The sequence below is a fragment of the Aulonocara stuartgranti genome, assembly GCF_965226115.1.
Source record: "Aulonocara stuartgranti genome assembly, chromosome: 3".
In the NCBI taxonomy this organism is placed as follows: Eukaryota; Metazoa; Chordata; class Actinopteri; order Cichliformes; family Cichlidae; genus Aulonocara; species Aulonocara stuartgranti.
This window is the reverse complement of record NC_138941.1, coordinates 41,395,760-41,417,179: the sequence shown is the minus strand read 5'-3', so window position 1 is coordinate 41,417,179 and position 21,420 is coordinate 41,395,760. Positions and strand designations below refer to the sequence as shown.

Sequence of the window (21,420 nt, the reverse complement as noted above, 5' to 3'; positions counted from 1 at the left end):
TCAAAAAGTATTTCTTTCTAAATAACAATTACTACATCTACTATTTAATAAAGGTCAAAATCGTGATAAATTGTACTGGCATGGTCAAAAACAAACAAATATGCCATTAAATGCACCAAAAATGTGATATGAATGTTTATATTAAAGCAGTTACAGTAGTGCAGTGGTTAGCACTACAGCCTCACAGCACGAGCGTACAGTGGTTCAAACCTGCCAGCCAGCTGTGTTGGGTTTGGACGCTCTGTATGGGCTGCATGGGCTTCCTCCCACAGTCCACAGACATGCATCTCATGCCAACTAGTGATTCTAAATTAAGAGTAGGTGTGAGTGTGCATGATTGTTGGTCATTCTGCAGACCAGCAACCACGTGACAGCTGAGATAGAATCTCAGTTAGCATTAATTCACCTGTTAGTGACATTAACATTTCATTTTCACTTGTATTAATTTATTTAAAACGTAGATTTAGTCATTTTTATATTTTTGAGGCTTTTAATAGAAGCAGATTTATTTAATGGGTATTCTTTACTTCTTTATTTAGTTTTTTATTTATTCGTGTTTAATTATGGCAGTTTCAGGCTTCCACAGCTGTAAGACCAAATGTATCCTTATGAAGTCAAAATATTTCCTACTATAGCTCATGATGGCAGGAAATCTGTAAGAAAAAGTGAGGAAAATGTGTGCTCTAAGTATTTCCACCGTTAATTAAATATACAAACCACAGACATCAGCAGCAGTAGGACGTCAAACCTCGTTTCCAAGTAGCCACATTGTATATACTTTAGATTAACGATATCTGTGTAATTATTTTATTCTGCAGCTTAAAGCAGTTTTTCAGCCTCCCCTGTAGGAAGCTGATGAATACAAAAATTAGTTTTAACCAAGAAGACCAGATCTCTGTGTTCGTTTCTGAAGAATGGGCCACTGGCTCAGTTAAATTTGATTCAGGATACGTAGACTTAGAAGTGGGTTTAATAGCAGCCACGATTAGAGCTCATTGCAAGGAAATCAGCGCGCATTTATAGTTAAAGAAAAACACATTAAGAGGAAAATTAATTTACATTATTTGAATCTCACCTCAGTGTGAGTCAATGACACATCTTTAATATCATCTGTATCTATAGGATCCTTTTCAGAGGGCTTCGTTTCTTTCTCTCGCACTTAGACACGAGCTTTTGTGTGCATGGATTCAACAGCTAGAAAGACGCGAGTACACACTATGTCTCAAAGCCTGACACTTCTGAGACTGAGATATAAACCAATAAAAAATGCATGATTAAGAGTGAAAAGGCAGACCTTCTGGTACAGAGCTAAATAAAGTAAATATATAATGTGAAGACAGTGTGAAGACAGTAAAATGGTGTCAAAGTCAAAGGTGGGAGTAATTTCATCCTCTTTTCAAACGCTTTTAACAAACGCAGATAGACAGGGAGGCAGGTAGCACAGTGTGAAGGTGCATGGATTCATTCATGTATGCATGCATGCGCACATATATATGCAGGACCTGTGTGGAGGTGAGAAAACAAAAGGCAGCCTGCTACATTTTAAAGAAACTTTCAGGGGGGACACACACAGATCACCCGAGGCTCTTATCTCAGCAGCACCTCTGGGCTCTCGGTGCGACAGCTTTAATGTGTCCAAATGAATGGCAGCCACTATTCTTTTGCTGGATCGAGCTTTAAGAGACAGACACCTTGGGAGAGGAGCGGGCAATCACATTCACGCAAGTGTTTTCTTTAATGGCTCGGGCTATTTTCCATCTATTTTCTGCACTTAGATCAGCTGAAATCCCAGTTTCTGAAAGGGATGATGCTGACTATTAAATACGGCTGAAAGAGTGCCATTTCCTTTGACACGCAACAAGGTTTTTATAGACCTGGGTTAAACGGCATTTGAAAAATGCTTTTCTTTGTTTTTCTTTAGCTGGAAATGCAAGATTTAATGTTCGTTTACGATATAATCCTGACCCTCGGATTCCCTCAAGAAAATAAAACAAACACAAGCAACTGCTGTCGGATAGAGAGCTGACAGCTAAAGTTTTTATTTAAAATTTTCAAGGCAAGTCAGGCAGTGCTGGTTTGTTGTAAGACATCAAGGAGGCAGTGCATTTAAATACCGAAAGATGTAAAGATAAAATGGATTATTTTAAAGTCAAACATGCGTAGTTTGCGCAATCATCTTTGGTCTATTGTCATATAAACCTGCAGTATCATAATAACAATAATAATAATAATAATAATAATAATAGCAACCAGCATGTCCTCCTCTCACAGCTGTCAGGCTTGGTGACTGATGAACAGTGCTGATGCTCTGATGCGAGAGTCTCTCTTCTCTCGGTTCTGCTTCAGCCTCCGGAGCACAGGGGCGCTGCCGCTCTCACCTGCCCAGGGAGCGTCGCCTGCCACTGGAACACACGGCAAACCTGGTTGGACATCTGCACAGAGATCACCGCATATTCATTTTAGGCACGAGTCTGAAAATGGGAGCTAAAGGGTGGGCTAAAACAACTGAAAGCAGGTAGAGAATAAAGAGGTTTTCTCTGATTAGGAAATATAGGTAAGTCAGAGGGAGCGAAATGGCTCTCGGCCTGAAAGGGAGCCAGTTATTTCTCCCTTTTGTGTCTGTATCTTTCCCTTTTAACAGTGAATTTGCATAACTTCTTTCCTTTTTTAAAAATAAGTGGATGAAGATCATTAGAAGTATTAATGCAAACAAATACTAAAAGCTGGCATCTAGAATTTCTCTCTTTTTTTTAAACTAATGAAAAACATCTAAAAGCATATGTCCTGGTTACATCCTGGTAGGCACTTTGCATTTGTAACTAACCTCCTGGTTGTAAGCCACCGACCACTCACATCTGCCCTAGACTCATGTGGTATTTGCGCTAACACTTTGAGTTTAATGAAACGTGTCACGTGCATTTATTTTTGGACGACTAAGTTATAATCATGAGAGCCATCAATACTACAGAAGGGCTGGCTCGTCTTCAACCCAGCAGCACAGAAGATCTTTAACCAATCAGCGTCACCTATTCAGTACCCTACCACATCTGAAATGTAGCCACAGTGAAGTTGACTTTTGACCTTTTTAGTTTTGTCACAAGCCGCTAGCGACATGGAGACAAGCGCAAAGGTGTCCTTAGATCTTGGTGCCAAGACGCCACCCACAGCAATCAGGAGACAAATGTCACTCCCAGCTTGTCATTTATGCACAGAAACCCTTCTTTATTAAACATTTAAATGCAGTGGGTGTGTTATTTTTGATGTGCATTGAACACACACATGCATTATTTTTCACTGTGCAGGGTTTATGATTTAATGGGTATATTTCCAACGCTAAGATAAACAGCAAGTGAAAGCAAACCTAAACAGATGGTAAGAAATGGCTCACTGATGATCTGCAACACTGTCACTCCCACTTCCTCGCAGGTCTTGACCTATCAAACAGAACCCACTGCATTTCTCTGACATCATCAGCTTCAGACAAAACGGCAGGATCCAATGTCTTGAGATGAGAGCAGGTTGATATAAATGGTAACATCTTCATCGTTCTACACTATCAGACATTTCTGTGAAATTGTGTCTAGTTGGTAAATGAAGTCTCCATGTAAAGTCCAAAGCTGTTTTGTGAGGTCAGAGTAACGCTGACCTTCCGCCACCAAGTTCCACTCATCTTTGAGTCAAAGTGAATGTTTGTGCCCAATCTGACAGCATTTATGAGATATCAGAGTGGGACATATGGAAGGCAAATTAAACTGGCCTCTTTGAGCAGGGAAACAAATGCATCATATTTATATACAATAGACACAATTAACAAACAACAACAGTAAGACCGATCCACTTAACCCTTATAGTTCAGGTTAATGCGCCCCATTTTAATATATGACAAATATTTGAACAAAATCCAGATTGGAGACTCTGGTCTCCCCAACCTTATGTTTGAAATACCTGGCATAGAAATTATATGTGGTGCACATAAGCAACAGAGGACACACAGAAGTCACAGAATCAGAACTGGTGGCATGGTGGTGGAGTGGTTAGCACTGTCGCCTCACAGCAAGAAGACTGGTGTGTTTATCCTTGGTCGGGCTTTTCTGTGTGGAGCTTGCATGTTAAACCCATTGAAGCAGGTTTTCTCTGGAGACTAAGGCTTCCTCACACACTCCAAAGACTTGTTGGGTTAAATGGCGATTTAAATTGGTCTAAATGTGAGGTAAATAAAGAGCCTCAAGTGCACACAGTTAAAGTGTGACTTGTAGTTAAAAGACCTTTGAGTGTTCGGTAAGGCTAAAAAAGTGTATTCATCTGTTTGTGCTCGTGCCTTGCACCTGAAGCACAAATAATGTAAGAAAACAATCTAATAAACAAATTAGAATCAATTTATTGTGATCTCATTGTAATTTAAGCTGATTAAAGAGTTCTAGAAGGTCATAAGATTATAAAGGCACCTGAGATGTCATTTTGCTGAGTGTGGGAACACATGCACAAAACCCAGCATTCGTTTTGGCAGCTATGTTTTCATGTTTTAGATAGAACAAAATCGGATATTGTGTGATAATAGATGCTTTTTTTCCAAAAACAAGTGTTGTAAAATCACTCTCTGTTCTTTGAAGCCTTAATTAAGCATGAATCATTCATGTATCAATGGCAGACAGGCCATTTATAATTAGCCAGCGTCACACTGTGAAGGTACAGGTATAGTATATGGTTAAGAAAACACCATGCTTGTCAGCGTACCCTGTGGTTGATTTGAGGGTGGTGGTTCCTGATTGTCTCCCATTGCTCTCCTCCTCCTCTGGAGCACCATCAGGAGCTCTGCTTCGCCCACATTTCGGCCAGTTCCCCTCCTGGATGGCACTCTGCGGAGGTGCTGACGCTTCATGTTGTCCTGATGTATTAAATAGTTAAAGATGGATCAAACACAGCAGATCAAGCCATGCATCGCTCACGGCTGTAAGGTTTTTTTTTTTTTCTTTTGCAACACAGATGTGACTTTCAGCCCACAGTGAAATTTGATTTTATAGTTATTACCAGCATTCCTTTCAACTCCAGGATGGCTGACTTTCTGTTGTCACTTTTCTGGTCCTGTAAGAAAAGTGTGGATTGCAAAAAAACAAATATCTGTCACTGACACAGATCACAGCTATGTTATAACAGAAAATGAAGAACGGCGGGATAACTGACCTTCCAGGAACTGTCGTCCTCCTGTGGGAAGAAGTTAGATGGTTATGAGACAGAGTTTATATTTATTTCTGCAGGCTATGCTTTTTTATCAGTTTCTTTGGAAAACACTCATATATCAAATGTCAATTCACAGTGCGATTTTTCTACCTGTATTCTCTTCATAGGTCTCAGGACGATGCCTTTCTTTATTCTCTCCATCATTTCATCCACTGCTCTTGCCTTCATGTCCAACAAGGGAGCTGCTTCTTAAGTAATGAAAATGAATATTGGTGCTGAGATTGCTTTCTTAGTCTTCTATGACAGTTTTTTTAAATCAGTGTGGTGTATTGTCCCTATTTTGACAACTTCCACTATTTAGGTATAACATTATGACCGCCTGCCTAATATTCTCCTTTTGATGCCAAAACAGTCCTGACCCATCAAGGCAGGGCCTCCACTAGACCCTGTAGCTGTGTTAGCAACAGATCTCACAAGTCCTGTAAAAAGTGATTTGAGGCCCCCATGGACTTGTTTGTCCAGCACATCCCACAGATGCCCGATTGGATTGACATCTAAGGAATTTGGAGGCCAAGTCAACACCTCAAACTCGTTGTTGTGCTCCTCAAACCGTTCCTGGATCATTTTTGCTTTGTGGCAGGACAGATTATCCTGTTGAAAGTGGTCACAGCCATCAGGGAGTTCTGTTAACATGAAAGGGTGAACGTGGTCTGCAACAATGCTTAGGTAGGTGGTACATTTCAAAGTAACATTCACATAGATGACAGGACCTGAGGTCTTCCAGCAGAACATTGCCCAGTGCATCACACTGCTTCCGCCAACTTGCTTTCTTCCCATAGTGCATCCTGGTGCCTGGTGTTCCCCAGGTAACTGATGCACACAACTGGCCATCCATGTGATGTGAAAGAAAATGTGATTTCTCAAATCAGGCCACTTTCTTTCATTGCTCCATGCTCCAGTTCTGATGCTCACATGCCCATTGTTGGTACTTTCAGAGGTGGACATGGGTCAGCATGGACACCCTGACTGGTCTGTGGCTTTGCGGACCATACTCAACAAATTGTGATGCTCTCTTTCTATCAGAATATTTTCAGCAATTTGAGCTACAGTAGCTCGTCTGTTTAGACCACACAGGTCAGCCTTCGCTCAATGTGAATCAATGAGCCTTGGCCATCCATGAGCCCGTCACCGCATCACCGCTGTTCCTTGGACAGCTTTTGATAGACACTGACCACGGGAGTCTCTGAACACCCCACGAGAGCTGCAATTTTAGAGATGTTGTGACCCAGTCATCTAGCCATCACAGTGAGTCAAAATCACTCAAATCCATACGCTTGCCCATTTTTTCTGCTTCTAGCATCAACTTTCATGGTAAAATGTTCACTTGCACCCAAATATTTCCCACCTACTAACAGGTGTCATGATGAAGACATAATCTGTGCTATTTACTGCACTGTCAGGGGTCTGTGTATATTTGCGTGTTTTGTATGTTTGTTCCATCAAATGTTTTATGCAAAGAAGAGATGCTGTAGAATTACTGCCTGAAAAAATTAAGATGCTTTCCAGGAACACGGGACATATATCAAGATGAGGGATCTCGTCGATAATCTAAGATTAAAGCAGAGTCCCTGTTAAATCTCAGTGCTTCAGCAGCCAAACGTGAGTACAGGGACAGGGTGGAACAACAGTTTGACAACCCTCGGAGTATGTGGCAGGGACTAAACACGATCACAGACTTTAGAGGGAAAACCAGCACACCGCAGACCACGGCCTCTCTGTGTGAGGATCTAAACGTATTCTACGCTAGATTCGACACAGCGAACACCATGAGACCGGACAGTGTGCGCACCGCGGATGACGTCAGTGCGCACACTGTGTCTGAGGAGGATGTGCGGAAGTGCTTCAGGAAGGTGAACGCACGCAAAGCTACTGGTCCGGACGGGATTCCCGGCCGCGTCCTCAGGTCATGCGCGGCTCAGCTGGCTGGAGTGTTCACGCACATCTTCAACCTTTCCCTCTCTCTGTCTGTAGTCCCAGCCTGCTTCAAAATGGCCACCATCGTCCCTGTACCCAAATCCTCCACCATCTCCTCATTGAACGACTGGCGACCTGTAGCCCTGACCCCCATCGTAAGCAAATGCTTCGAGAAGCTGGTCAGAGACTTCATCCGCTCTGCACTACCCGACTCACTGGACCCTCTACAGTTTGCATACCGCCACAACAGGTCCAGTGATGATGCCATAGCCCTGACACTACACACTGCCCTGTCACACCTGGAGAAGAGAGACACGTATGTGAGGATGCTGTTTGTAGATTACAGCTCAGCATTCAATACCATCGTTCCCTCGAAGCTGGACAGGAAACTGCAGGATCTAGGACTGAGCAGCTCCCTCTGCAGCTGGATCCTTAGCTTCCTGTCTGACAGACGCCAGGTGGTCAGACTGGGCAGCATCACCTCATCCCCCATCACACTGAACACTGGTGCTCCACAGGGGTGTGTACTGAGCCCTCTCCTGTACTCACTCTACACCTACGACTGCACAGCCACTAACAGCTCCAACATCATTGTGAAGTTTGCGGACGACACTACAGTGGTGGGTCTTATCACCAACGGTGATGAGACGGCTTACAGGGAGGAGGTCAGCGCCCTGACCCACTGGTGTCAAGACAACCATCTCACCCTCAACGTCGCAAAGACAAAGGAGTTGATAGTGGACTTCCGGAGGTGCAGAGAAGTACACACCCCCATCACCATCAACGGCGCTGCTGTGGAGAGAGTGAGCAGCTTCCGGTTCCTTGGTGTACATCTGGCTGAGGATCTTACGTGGTCAGTACACACAAACAAAACAGTGAAGAAGGCGCAGCAGCGCCTCTTCTTTCTCAGGAGACTGAAAAGATTCGGCATGAGCCCCCGCATCCTCAGGACCTTCTATCACTGTGCCATTGAGAGCATCCTCACTGGATGCATCACCACCTGGTATGGCAACAGCACCGCCTACAACTGCAAAGCTCTCCAGCGAGTAGTGCGGTGCTCTGAACGGATAATTGGAGGTGAGCTTCCCTCCCTCCAAGACATCTACAGGAAGCGGTGCCTGAGGAAAGCGGGGAGGATCATCAAGGACTCCAGTCACCCCAGCCATAAACTGTTCAGACTGCTTCCATCAGGAAGGAGGTTCTGCAGCGTCCGGTCCCGTACCAGCAGACTGAGAGACAGCTTCTTCCACCAGGCCATCAGACTGCTGAACACGTCATAGACACCTCAGCTTCACTACTGGAACTTCAACATTATGCACTCCACACTGTATATAAATGCCACTTGTTTTGCACATATTCAACTCTGTATATTTTATATATTTTATTATTATTATTATTATTATTATTATTATTATTATTATTATTATTTTATTTTATTTTTTTACTATTTAATTTAGTAATTTAGGAAAATATTTAGTATACACATCCAGAAATGCATACACTATTATATATTGTACATATATTTATTAGTTTCAGGTTGGCCATTCTTGTATTTTGCTCGTTTGTGTTGTTGTGTTTGCACATCTCTGTTGCTTGTGGGGCTCGCACACAAGAATTTCACTCGCATGTGCTGTGCCAGTGTGCCTGCACATGTGATGTGACAATAAAAAGTGATTTGATTTGATTTGATTTGATTTCATGCTGAAGGTTATGTTGCGTGTGGTTAGACGTACTGTTTAAATCATCAGCAGCCTTGGCACCATGTTTCTTCCTGCTCTTCAGGAAATCCTTAAAGCTAGCGGGAGGCAGAGAAAGGGATTATGTCTCTGAAATCAGTCGACCATTGAGTTTTACATATGGACATTTAATATTAAAACATCATCCTCACCAGAATAATCACAACCAACTTAACTCAGCTGATGTGCATTCAATATCTGAAACCATCCTGTGAAACTTAGACTTGTATTCTTAGTAGTAGACGAAGCTATGGCTTATGTTTTTCATACTTGGTAACAGTAGTGGGAGGCGGAGGAGGTGGAGGAGGCGGAGGAGGGAGAGGAGACAGTGGAACGAAGTCAGGAATGGCTTTCTCTCCTGGTTCATCACTTTTATCATCGCTGTTGAGTGTCTGTTGTAACTCTTTCACTAAAAAGAAAGAGAATAGAGAATGGGAAATAACAAAAGCTGATATGGATGAGCTGATTAAAAGTCTCTTTAATGCACCGGTGCTCAAACTGATGAGGCTGGAAGCGAATCACTGGTTGCACATCCGTTTGAAGGTGATGACCTCCAATCACTGCTTCAAGAGAACCTGAATATTTCTAAGACATCAGAAGACTTTTCTAAAATGTATTCCATGTCATGTACAGTTATTTTGTTGTGATAAGGTCGTATCTTCAGGCACAAGGGAGTACCTTCTTCCTGGAGCCGGGCGACCAAGCTGTTAGCGTCAGATAGCTGAGTTTCTAAAGTCTTCCTCTCCTCCTCGCTCTTCTCCAGCTGCTCTCTCAGGTTCTGCAGCTCAGAGAGGGCACTGCTCTCTTCCACAGCACTCTGGCTCTGTTTTAACTGATCACAGGAGAGCAGAGGCATGATGAAGATATCAGTTATTTCCACTATGTTCTGTTATCGTGACACTCTCAGTGATCACGTTTACCCACCCGGTCCTGGTAGTAGAGTTGTATGTCACACAGGGCTGTGCTAAGTTGGGATATCTGTTGCAGTGCCTGCTCCAGCTGCACCTGCATTTTCAGGTCTGTCTCTGAGGCCTGGGCCGCCTTCTGCTCCAGGATCATCTGATGGGGGGGGGAGAAACAAATGGAGCTTTGACAATTTCAACACATATTTGGATTCTTTGTTTCTAAGAAAATGGAAAAGAAATACATCACTGACAATGAACCATAATTAGAGGAAAGATGAAGTGAGATCTAAAGGACTGGTTGCTGATTGTCTCCCAGCAGGTGGTTGTCAAATCAGCATTTGACTGAACAATGACTTGGAAGCTTCGTTACGTATTACTCATCGGCTTCACTGAAGAGTAGCGGCAATGCGAACAGGATTATTTTTCTGTGAGACAAAGCATCATTGTTCTCGCATTGTGACAAAAAAAAATGTCAGACTTTGCCTTGAATCGTTTGGAAAATGTGCTTCTTTCTTCTCTGCTGTGGAAAATGAATACACCAGCTGTGCTTAATCATTGCTGTGTAGATCTCCTCAATCAGCAGAGTGCTCTAAACAAACCTTTTGCTCTTTTGCACAGGCGTTTGTGACATGTGTTAATGTTGTGCTAGTTGTGCACACAGTTATATAGGCAAAATGCTGGGTTTGAGCAGATTTGATTAGTTTTCGAACCAATAAGGGAGGCGCAGTTAGCATTGTTGTCTCACAGCAAGAGGCTTCTTGGTTTGAACCTTCTGAATGGCTGGAGCTTTCGTGTATTCAAACATTTTCCATGTGCCAGTTGTTTTTCTGGTTTCCTCTCGTCTCCAGCAATATGAGCATTAGGTTAACTGGTGATTGCAAATTGGCTGCAGGTGTGTCTTTCTGTGTTGACCATGTGACAAACCAGCAGCCTGGTCAGGGTGAGCTGGGCCCCTGTGATCCTCAAGCTCCTCTATCACTAACTTGGATAAGTGGTTAAGAGAAGTAATGCACATGTGTAGCCAAAAGAAGTGCAGAATGATCGTGCATCGCAATACTGCAAATGTTACTATTGATCTGATACCAAGTAAATACAAAGCCAGGATTGCTGATACCAATACCGATAACAGTACCGTAAAGACAGCTTATGTAGGACAGAGCAGTTTGTCATGATTTTTGAGCTGGATGCTAATTCTGAACGCATATTTATGACCACTAAATTTTCCACAACAATTAGCACAATTGTGTCGTGCTGGTATCGATCGAATACCAATACCAACATTGGTATCGGTGCTATCGATATTTGGATCGAGGAGCTCGCCTCTAATGCACACAGACTGTTGAATTAGACACAGGAAGGATCAGTCATTCAGAGAGAAGACAGAGACAGGAAATCAAGGCACGGGAGATGCGCAAGGAAAAGCAGTTGCCAAAGTAAAACAGGAAGTGGAATGTAGGACAAAGAAAGGCAGGAAACAAAACATGATCAACGGGAAAAGAACAACAATGACATAAAAACCGAGATGTCATTACATTACATTACATGACCCCCATGTCATTTCCTGACATGGGGGTCCACAGCTGAGCAGCTGCTGTTGATATCATCTGTAGGTGGCACAGTACTTTGTCCACATAGTCTTGTAATGTGTTCCCCAACCAAAACACTGTGACACAAAAAAAAAAAAAAAAAAAAAAAAAAAAAAAAGCTGACCACACCTAAAGAAGTATCCTGACAGAGATAATTATAACCTTAGAGATGGTCTGGTGTGGTGGTGATGGTTAATTTAAATGACACAAATAGCCAGATCTAAAATAAAACCAGCTAAGAAAACCTGCTACGTGTTATTTTGTGTGTAACTGCCCCTAATACCCTTTAATTCCCCTCAAAACAATACAAGGGACGTGACCTCGGTGCACTCTGCTTATAATGGGCGTCTCTCTGATAGATTTTCTAGATTTTTTTTTTGAGAGCAGGTCCGTGATCAGAGAACAGGAAGTGTAAGAAAATGAGGTTTTCATTTCTGTGTTTTTACTATCGGGACAAACTGAAGCAGCAGCTTGGTGTCAGAGCATGCAGCACGAGGCTCCGCGCTGCAAATTACACCGCTTCAATCTGTGGGCTCCCTTTAGCAGAGACCAATTTTCGCACAGCAATTAGCACAATTATTTCATACATACAAACACACACACACACCCCGAGCACACACACTGCAACACAAAGGAACAAAGAAGCACACACAGAAAAAAAAAAGCTCCAAATCGTTTCCTGTTTGAGGCCCCCGCATCATTATACCACCGTGCATCACACAGGAGAGGTGTGAATGGTTGTTGTTTTCAAAACACATGAAAACAGACAAATAGTGGTGCACACAAGAGGCATTCAGCGCAGGGGGGTCTTTTACCATGAATTGAGAGTAAAGGGGCTGAATTGTGTGGAGAGTCGGGGGTCCTTTTCACAGGTAAGGACCCCTGTGAGGAAGCCCATTGTGCGCCTGTCCAGTAAATGGAGGAGGCTGCGCACAAAAGCGACAATTGCTATATGCTCGGCAAAACATAAAGGTGTCAGGCGAAGACAGGTTGTGCTTAAAGACCACTATTCTCCTTCGGCGGCAGTGATGACCACTAATTATGGTGCAGGGAGGGGCTAAATGGGAAGAGAGACAGCTTTTTTTTTTTGGAAAGAAAAGCCCTTCATTATGGGAGCAGCTGGGACTGCAACAACTGTGCTGTGTGTGTGTGTTTGTGTGTATTCTGCTTGGGTATGTGTGTGTGTTTTTTAAGTGAATTGATGTTTTTCGTCAATGTGTACAAGTGCGTGTGCGCTTTTGTCTTGTCTCTTCATAGAGGCGACACACATTTGACCAAAGTGTCGTCGGTGTGAGAAACGATGAATGGAGACCTCTTGTGCTGTCCCGCCACATCAGCTGCGGTGCGACAGCAGAAACGTGTGTGTGTGTGTGTGTGTGTGTGTGTGTGTGCATCCCCCTCCCTCCCCTTTCACTGGAGTGTCCGTCCGTTCCCCACACCCGCCCGAAGGTCAGCGCTAACACTCCTTGTCCCGTTCCTGTGGCACGACCTGTCACCCTCAGTATATATAGGTGTGAATATATGACAAAATGTTTTGTCCAGTGCTGAAAACACACACACACAAACACACACACACAAATACATGCACGCGCTCGCACCTGGGTGGCTAAGACTTCAGCGTGTTGCCGGAGGCCCTGCTCCAGCTCCAGCTTCTGAGACATTTCTGTGAACTCATCGGTGACAAGCTGGGACACTGGGTGTGCACACGAGGGGGAGGGGGAGACACACAAAATAAATATTAATGACGAATTTATGATGCTTTTGATTTAGAAGCAAGCAGACTCCTGATTGCATAATGGTTTAGGGTGAATGTCATTTATGAATTAAAAATACACAATGTACCAAATATGGCTCAGATATGTCTATAAGATGGAAAAAAAATTACATAACTAGAGAAAAGTGGTGTGTGTGTGTGTGTGTGTGTGTGTGTGTGTGTGTGTGTGTGTGTGTGTGTGTGTGTGTGTGTGTGTGTTGGTTTGTGTGTAATTTCAGTGACATGCTCCTTTAATTGCACTCAAAAGCTGGACTGTTGTTACACTGAAAAATTAATGAACCACAAAAATGAATAATCTCAAGTCTGTTGATTCATGAAAGGATTTTTTAAGTGAATCAATAATGAAAATAATCTTCAGTCTTCAGTCTCATCTAATCAGGACTTACCTCGTTTGAGTTTATTTACAGTCTTGCTTTGTTTGTTCAGTTTCCTCAGAATGGCCTCCTTCTCTGCAACCTCCAGAGCAAGCTACACACACACACACACACACACACACACACACACACACACACACACACACACACACACAGAGAAAACACGAACTTCAACATTATGACATGTTATAGTCTTATGGTTTGATGATTTACATTTGTTTTATTGTAACAAAGAAGCAGCTGTAAGGTTCGCTTTCACAAAGCAGCCAGTCCCTTTGACTGTACATGAAAGATGGATGTCACTCGCTGGTTTGCAAAGTCTTGTTTTAAAGCATTGAGCTTTTTGAAACTGGACTCGATGAGCGAGGGCGGATCTGACCAACAGTTCTGAGTGCTGGGAGAGACGGCAGGTGTCACCACTCATTACAGCGTCATGCAAACCTTATTTTAAAGTTTCTCCAAAGAATCTGATTCATACTGTTTCAACATCTCCTTCTGAATCATCTTTGAGCTCCTGTGTGTGGTAAAAACTGTCAGAATCATGTCTTCAACCCGGCCACAGCAAAAGCACCAGGAGATAAAAATCAAAAAAGTGCACGACAAGCTCACACCAGCAGATTGCAACGGCCACAACGGGTGATATAAAAGGCTGTTTATTGACCTCCTGAACACTAATTGGAACCATAATTTGCTAAATGGACAACATGTATTATTCAATAAGACTTTAAACAAATGATTGAGACCATAGAGTGAAAAAGAGTTTACTCAGGGTCGGGGTAAAGGGAGCCACAGGCCATTTCCCCATTAATTCCATTACATTTCATTTTATAGCTAGATGAGTCGGCCCCTGCTGGCTATTAGAAAGAATGTAGCTTTAAGGCATCTTTACATACTGTGTTTGGTAGGATTCTTTAAGACAGGGGTGGGGGGTCTTGCAGGTTTTAGATGTGTCCTTGATCCAACACAGCTGATTTAAATGGCTAAATGACCTCCTCAACATATCTTGAAGTTCTCCAGAGGCCTGGGAATGAACTAATCATTTGAGTCAGGTGTGTTTGCCCAGGGTGAGATCTAAAACCTGCAGGACACTGGCCCTCGAGGCCTGGAGTTCCCCATCCCTGCTTTAAGTGCTCAGACTCCACAAATATAAAAACACTGTCTACATTACCTGCTCTCTGAGCTGCGTCTGCTCACTGGTCAGATCCTCCACTTGTTGCTCCAGTTTAAGCTTCTCAGCCAGCAGACCGTCAACAGACGCCTGCAGCTCTGACACACATGACAGGAACAAAAAACAAAACAAAGCAAATAACAAGATTTCATTTTCTATTTTTTCCCATTCTAATTTCAAAATAGCTGTTTTCATATCATGGGTAGTGCCAGCTAACCTGTGATCTTGGCTTGACTCTCAAGCAGCAGCATCTCCTCGCTGCTGCTCCCTCCGGCACCATCCACCTTGTCACCATCCACCTCGTCACCATCCACCTCGTCACCATTAACCGCAGGGTCAAAGGTCACATCAGGCAGGTTTTCAGGTAGTTCAGCGATGAGTGGCATCAACATCTGGCTCTTTCTCTTCAGGACTTTGTTCTCTTTGGTCACCTGGGGAAAAACCAGATCAAATAGAGATCTGATGATTCAGGTGCTGAAGAAAAGGAAAGGAAAGGAAAAAGAGTCCAGTAGTTAACAGACATACTTTGAGAGCCAGTGCCTCAGCGCTCTCCCTGCAGGAGCGCTCTATCTGGAACTGGATCTCCAGCACGTTGATCTCTTTCAGGAGCTGATTGGAAGCTGATAAAGAGCACAGTGGTCAGTCACGAGCTCTTCATATAAGCATACTGAAGAGGATACAATCATTCAGAAAACACACAAAACAAACACATTCATAACAATTTCCTGTGCGAAAGCTCCTCATTTGTTTGTCCCACAGTCCTGTCATTTAAAAAACATGTAAACAACGTTGATATTTGAAGTGAAGAGTCTCACCTTCCTCCAACTCCGACAGCCTGTGATTGGCTTCGTCCCTCTGCTTCTCCAGGATGTGCCACTGGCAATCAAATGTCAACCAGCAAAATGGAAGAAAGAGATCAATCAAGCAACGGCAAATTGACGCAGCTGATTTTCATTCACATTTTATTCCATTATCAGACAGCTGAGGCGCCAAATTACGTTTCAACGTAATCACGTTTATGCGCTTTTTAGACCATTTTGATTTGGCAATTTTGTTTAATTTTTGTGTCATTTCATTTTTATCCTTTCTCTATAATAGCAGGCTCTTGGCACACGGGGAAGATTTCTAAACCAGAGTCAGTCAAATTTTTCCCTTCCATCAAGCTAGCAGTACACCAGCCTGAGCAGGGCTCAGCGATCCCTCCTGTGAAAGGTGTCAGTCACATCAGTACCTGAAGGTCTTCCTCATCTTCGGAGGAGAAAGCACACTCTTCATCCGAGTCTGCGGGCAAAAACATGACACTTTATATTGTGAAATGGCACCTGAAAAAAAAGACACTGGCAGACGACCAAAGATCAGAATGAATAGAAGAGAAACTCCATGAGGTTGTTGTGCTCTGCGAGGAATACGGGAAGTGGAAATCACATGAGGAACCTTTAGAGGTTTTCGCTTTCCGTGGCCTGTGACTCACTGAAGTTTCCCATTGTTACTTCACTTTGTCCTACAGACTAAGGAGTCAGCAGTGTTGAAATCAAAGAAAGAATCCTCTTTCTTGCTGAGCGTCAGATCAGAATAGTCATTCCTGTTGCAGCACATTACCTATGAAACCAAAACTACTACACTGCTTGTGCAGGTTAAACAACACGTGTAGCAGCACCTCCAAAAGTCACAGATTAATCCCTCATATGTCTTTTGTTTAAGCTGTTTAAAAACTGAGGCGTAAGAAACTCACTGCCAGAGAGGCCGGCTCCAAAAGCAAGTCATTACCAACAGACCCTCACATTAAAATGCTGAGTTTTAAAGCAGAAAAAATGTTCCTCATTTCTGTACGACTTCATGACAGCTGTGCGGGGGTCAAAAAAGATTTAGTTGCAATGAGATCAAAAGTGAAATTTTAGCATTATTTTATTTTACACAGTCGAATTTAGCTGGTAACAAAAGCTGTTGTAAACAATCAAACACAAAAAATGTGCATCAACTAGAAAACCTACACAATGAACATCCTCGCAATGTAAAACTTTTTTATTTTTCTGACGTTTTAAACGCTGAAACTTTTATTTAGCTCCTTCAGCACCTCTTTAGGGCCAGATTATTGAGTCTTACCTGCAGCCGCAGTGTCCTCATCCTCATCTTGTACCCACATCCTGCAATGCTTTCAACTTTTCGCTCTTTAGTAAACAAAAAAAAGAGCTACACGTTCCAGCACACACACAAAAACACAACTTTCTCCTGAACAGCTTTATTATGAAAGAAACAGAAGGGAATTTCAGCTTAAACCCTCCCCCACTTCCAGGATTCGAAAAAGAGGAACCTTCCCCTGGCGTACGGCCGAAAGCTTCTTACTAATCACAAGACCACGTCTCCAGAGTTTATGAAAAGGATGAGATTATATCTTAATGCAAATAATGATGCTGGATATTACAGATAACACCCCCACCCCTCCCTTTTTGTTTCATATAATATAAAGGGGGAAAATTCATGCACGTGGTCTTTAAGGGAGGACACTGTCTCTCTGCTGCACGATCAACGTCACTCAAGGAGCTGAGGCAAAGGCAAAGCTGCTTTCACTCCTCTATCAGCATCTGCACTCAGAGTTCATGACCTCTGAGGCATCAGACATCTGCCACAGGAGCCACGTTTCTGCGTAATAATTCAGGAGATGACAACAATGGGTGGGAGCATGATGGTGATGCTGATGACACGTATTTCTCTACTGTGAATCATACAGAAACTTATCATTTCTGAACCCTCACTCCTCTTTTATTCATCCACCTGCCTTCTAGGAGTATATTTTTAGGAGTTCCAAGCTGGGCGGGTTGATGATTCAGGGTGCACGAGGGGTCACATGGAGATCACAGTATTTTTAGTGAAGAAAAAGAAAAAAAAGCATGGCTCTCCATCCCACTCAGTCTATTGGTTTCTCCTGAAAGTAACAATTACACATTTTTACAGGGGTTCTTTAGCAGATTGTCACAAGTTGTCACAAGTTAAAGCGTAGTAAATTGAGCATTTTCACAGTAATGCTGCCTTCAGAGAGACTATATATATATATATATATATATAATTATATAATATTGACCTTCAAACCTTATGTTTCATACCTAGTTATGTACTTGTCCACAATTCGTTGTCTCCTTTGAAGCTATGAGGTCAAAGATAAAACAATCTATAGCACTTCTTTGAGTCTTTATTAATTCCATAATTACAGCTATTATTGTTGGAAGAGAGTCAAATAATGCTCCAAGAAGCCAGCTTGTGAAATAAATTAGCAAAGTGTCCACTGGCTTCTTTATTTTATGTCAATTAAAATCAGAAAGTAGTTTCTCTTTAAATCCCTCGACACGCTGGCATTCATCATTTCCAGCACAAACACTGGGACAATGATTATTTTCAATAATTCCTGATGAAAGCAGGACGCTAATCAAAGGATCTCATTGAAATGCTTTTCAATCACTTTCGGTGCGCATATGCAGCTCAAGTACAGAGATCTGCTGTGGTTCACTGCAGAGGGACATCCTTGTCGTCTCTCTCTCAGTGTGTTGCTCTCTTTACAGGCACCACCTGAGCACCAAGCCCTCCTCCAGCCTGTCACCCTGACCTTTACTAATGATTTTTCACCATGCTAATAAAGGTGAAATTGTCACTTAAGATTAGCCGTTGTCTGGTATTTCTCACAGTGTGCATCAGTGTCAGAAAACCTCATTAAAAACCAGAATATTTAATCTTCTGATTAAATAGAGACAGATTAGAAAACCAGCAGGTTTTATTTTTCATCCAAAGAGACTAAACAAGGATGGCTTTGGGTCTCACTCAACCTTTGGTCCTGATATTACTCATGTTTCTTTGTTTTACTTTTTCTGTCATTTGTCAAACATACGAGGAAAAGTTGTTACAAAAAAATGTGCAGGACAGTTTTAGACATAAAAAGCTGAATCCTGTGATTTGGTGAAATGCTCCTTTACTAGTTTACTAATCAACATGTAATGATTATTTATTATAGCAGGTTATTTTAGTTCATATTATCTAATAGAATAAAGCTGGGTTGAAAGCATGACCAACAACGACTTCAAGCATTTAAAACTATCTTCTGGGAGTCGACGTTCGTATAATTTAAAACGACCCAACTGGCAACTCTGGTCTGATCTCCTAAACACTCAAATTTTAACCAAGAAATTCAACACAGTGTCATCATGAGCAGATAAAAGTGTTTTCACAGGAACTGTAACGCCTGCTGTGAGCATCCCCATGTAAAGACGATAAACGACAACATAACAAAATACACATGTAAGAATATCCCTCAATAACTTAATATACAGTTATTAAGATTTTATATTATAAAATACAAAAAAAAAAAAAAGAAAGTAATGGCATTATACAATAAATATTTTTAGGAGTACTTTGTAAATAAATAAGAATGTTTTAACCAGATTTTCAGGCCCAACGCATCTGAATACTTTATATTTGCAAGTCCGAATTTTTAGACTGAAGCATAATAATAATAATAATAATAATAATAATAATAATAATAGGGGTCCACAATTTTCCCATCAAACAGTTTTATGAATGCAGCATTTTTTATTATTTATGTCAGTTATTATGCTCTTTGTTCACTGAATGTCTTTATTTATTTAGTTATTTATTCATTTATCCTCGTTGACAGTCGTATTTGTCAAGGTCTGCGGAGGCAGACCGTGCGGAAAGGTGTGTGGTGGACCCAGGTGCGAACACAAACGAGGATGCAGGAGTGGATTCCAACAAAACGAGCCTTTTATTATGGCTGATGAAAAGAACAAAAACAGAATGAGGGCAGCATACGTGTAGTACTCAACAGAAAACCTAAACTGGACAAAACTAAGGAAAGACTATGGCTGGAGGTACAGAACACAGGAGGTGGTAACACAGACGACGCGAGACAGACTGTATGAAACACAGAGACTAAATACACATGAGGGATGATCAGGGGAAGTGGCCACACATGGGAACACAGCTGACACACATGAACTTAACGACAGGACAGAAGGAGTGAAGCTGAATACACTGACCGTGAATACAGACTTTCAAAGTAAAACAGGAAACATGGAGATTAGACAAGACACATGAACCGGGGAGACGTAGTACAGGGGAGATGACATAACCGACAGCATGGACTTGACAATATAAGACACGCAGACATAAACACACGAAGGGCAAGGGAGACTTAATACACGGGTAATATGTACAAATGGCTGGACTGCCTTAGTGACCCTAAACAAAGAAACATCAAAATAGGCTAAAACACAAAACACTGGGTCGCACGACCCAGGACCATGACAATACCCCCCCCCCCCTCAAGGGCTGGCTCCCGACAGCCCAAAACCGAGAAACCAAACAAAAACAGAAAAACCCCACCCAGGGCGGGAGGCGGGGGACCAGGACGGAGGGACCAGAACAGGAAACAAAACGAACAACAGAACACACAGGAGCACAAGACCAAAGTCCAAACAAAGTTCAGGGGGCCGACCCAGAGCCCACAGGCACAAGAGTACACGGGTCACATGGTCGGGGGGCCGACCAGGCGGGCGGCCGACCAGGCGGGCGGCACAGGTGACAGAGCTGGTCCGGAGGCCGGCCGCGCAGAAGGCAGCGGCGGCGACGAAGGCGAAGGAGCAGTTCAGGAGGCCGGCCATGCAGAAGGCAGCGGCGGCGGCGAAGGAGACGACGGAGCAGTTCAGGGGGCCGGCCGCGCGGAAGGCAGCGGCGACGGAGCAGTGTCAGGCGCACTGGCCGAGGCCCGGTGGACACAGGACCAGACGAGGCTGAAGACTCCGATGAGGCCGGACCAGACGAGGCTGACGACGACTCTGAGGCCGCAGCAGACGAGGCTGACGACGACTCTGAGGCCGCAGCAGACGACGACTCTGAGGCCGCAGCAGACGACGACTCTGAGGCCGCAGCAGACGACGCAGAAGGTGGCTGGATGGGCGGCTCGGGCCCCCCAGCCGACGTGGCATGGTGCTGGACGGGCTCCTCGGGCCCCCCAGCAGACGTGGCATGGTGCCGGACGGGCTCCTCGGGCCCTCCAGCAGACGTGGCAGGTTGCTGGACGGGCCCCTCGGACCCTCCAGCGGAGACATGAGGCTGAACGGGCCCCTCGGACCCTCCAGCGGAGACATGAGGCTGAACGGGCCCCTCGGACCCTCCAGCTGACGAGACATGAGGCCGGAGGGGCTCCTCGGGCCCTCCAGCTGGCATGACGTGAAGTGGTGTGGATGCTGCAGGATGCCGGATAGGCACACCCGGGCATCCAGCAGCAGGCGCAGGGTGAACAGTTAAGGAGGCCCCTGGCTGGACCGGGAGCAGGGCAGGAGGCTGTCGTGGTGGCGATGACTCTCTTGAGCCTCCAATGGAAACATGAGCCGGTGCAGGCGCCTGCAGAGCGACAACCGCTCCCACCTGAGCGCCGAGGCTGGGTGCGGAGCTCAGCTGTGTACTGACTGGCATAACTTTGGGAACCCACCTGGGTGTAGGAACAAACCGGACGGCAGCCATTCCCGCCTGGGGTGTAAACGCAGGATATGGCTGACCTCCGGCTGCCCTGACCCTGGTGGTGGGAGCTAGCTCAGGTGCTGGCTGGGTGTCCACTGCCTCTACCTGGAGATCAGACGCAGGTGAGAGGTCAGGTAACGCCACAGCCACCCTGGGAGTGAGCACGAAGCTCCGGACACTGTCCTTGGCAGATGTAAGCA

At 43.9% G+C, this 21,420-nt stretch overlaps 1 protein-coding gene across 2 annotated transcripts; it reads right to left on the bottom strand.

Annotated features, from left to right (window-relative positions):
- Window positions 1-2,008: 2,008 nt before the first annotated feature.
- shtn2 (shootin 2) lies at window positions 2,009-17,061 on the bottom strand. 2 transcript variants are annotated; one of them, XM_082511559.1, is made up of 17 exons: window positions 16,799-17,061; window positions 15,927-15,976; window positions 15,511-15,571; window positions 15,221-15,315; window positions 14,913-15,126; window positions 14,696-14,793; window positions 13,540-13,621; window positions 12,978-13,072; window positions 9,813-9,947; window positions 9,567-9,720; window positions 9,159-9,297; window positions 8,886-8,947; window positions 5,329-5,426; window positions 5,182-5,202; window positions 5,029-5,082; window positions 4,735-4,885; window positions 2,009-2,402 (listed from the first exon to the last, which is right to left on the bottom strand). In XM_082511559.1, exons 1-17 carry the CDS (start codon window positions 16,836-16,838, stop codon window positions 2,275-2,277), a joined length of 1,677 nt encoding a protein of 558 aa, XP_082367685.1. In that variant the 5' UTR covers window positions 16,839-17,061; the 3' UTR covers window positions 2,009-2,274. The 2 variants fall into 2 exon arrangements, with proteins under 2 accessions (XP_082367685.1, XP_082367684.1); XM_082511558.1 differs by having other exon boundaries at window positions 2,009-2,432; window positions 16,799-17,055.
- Between the last annotated feature and the right edge of the window lie 4,359 nt (window positions 17,062-21,420).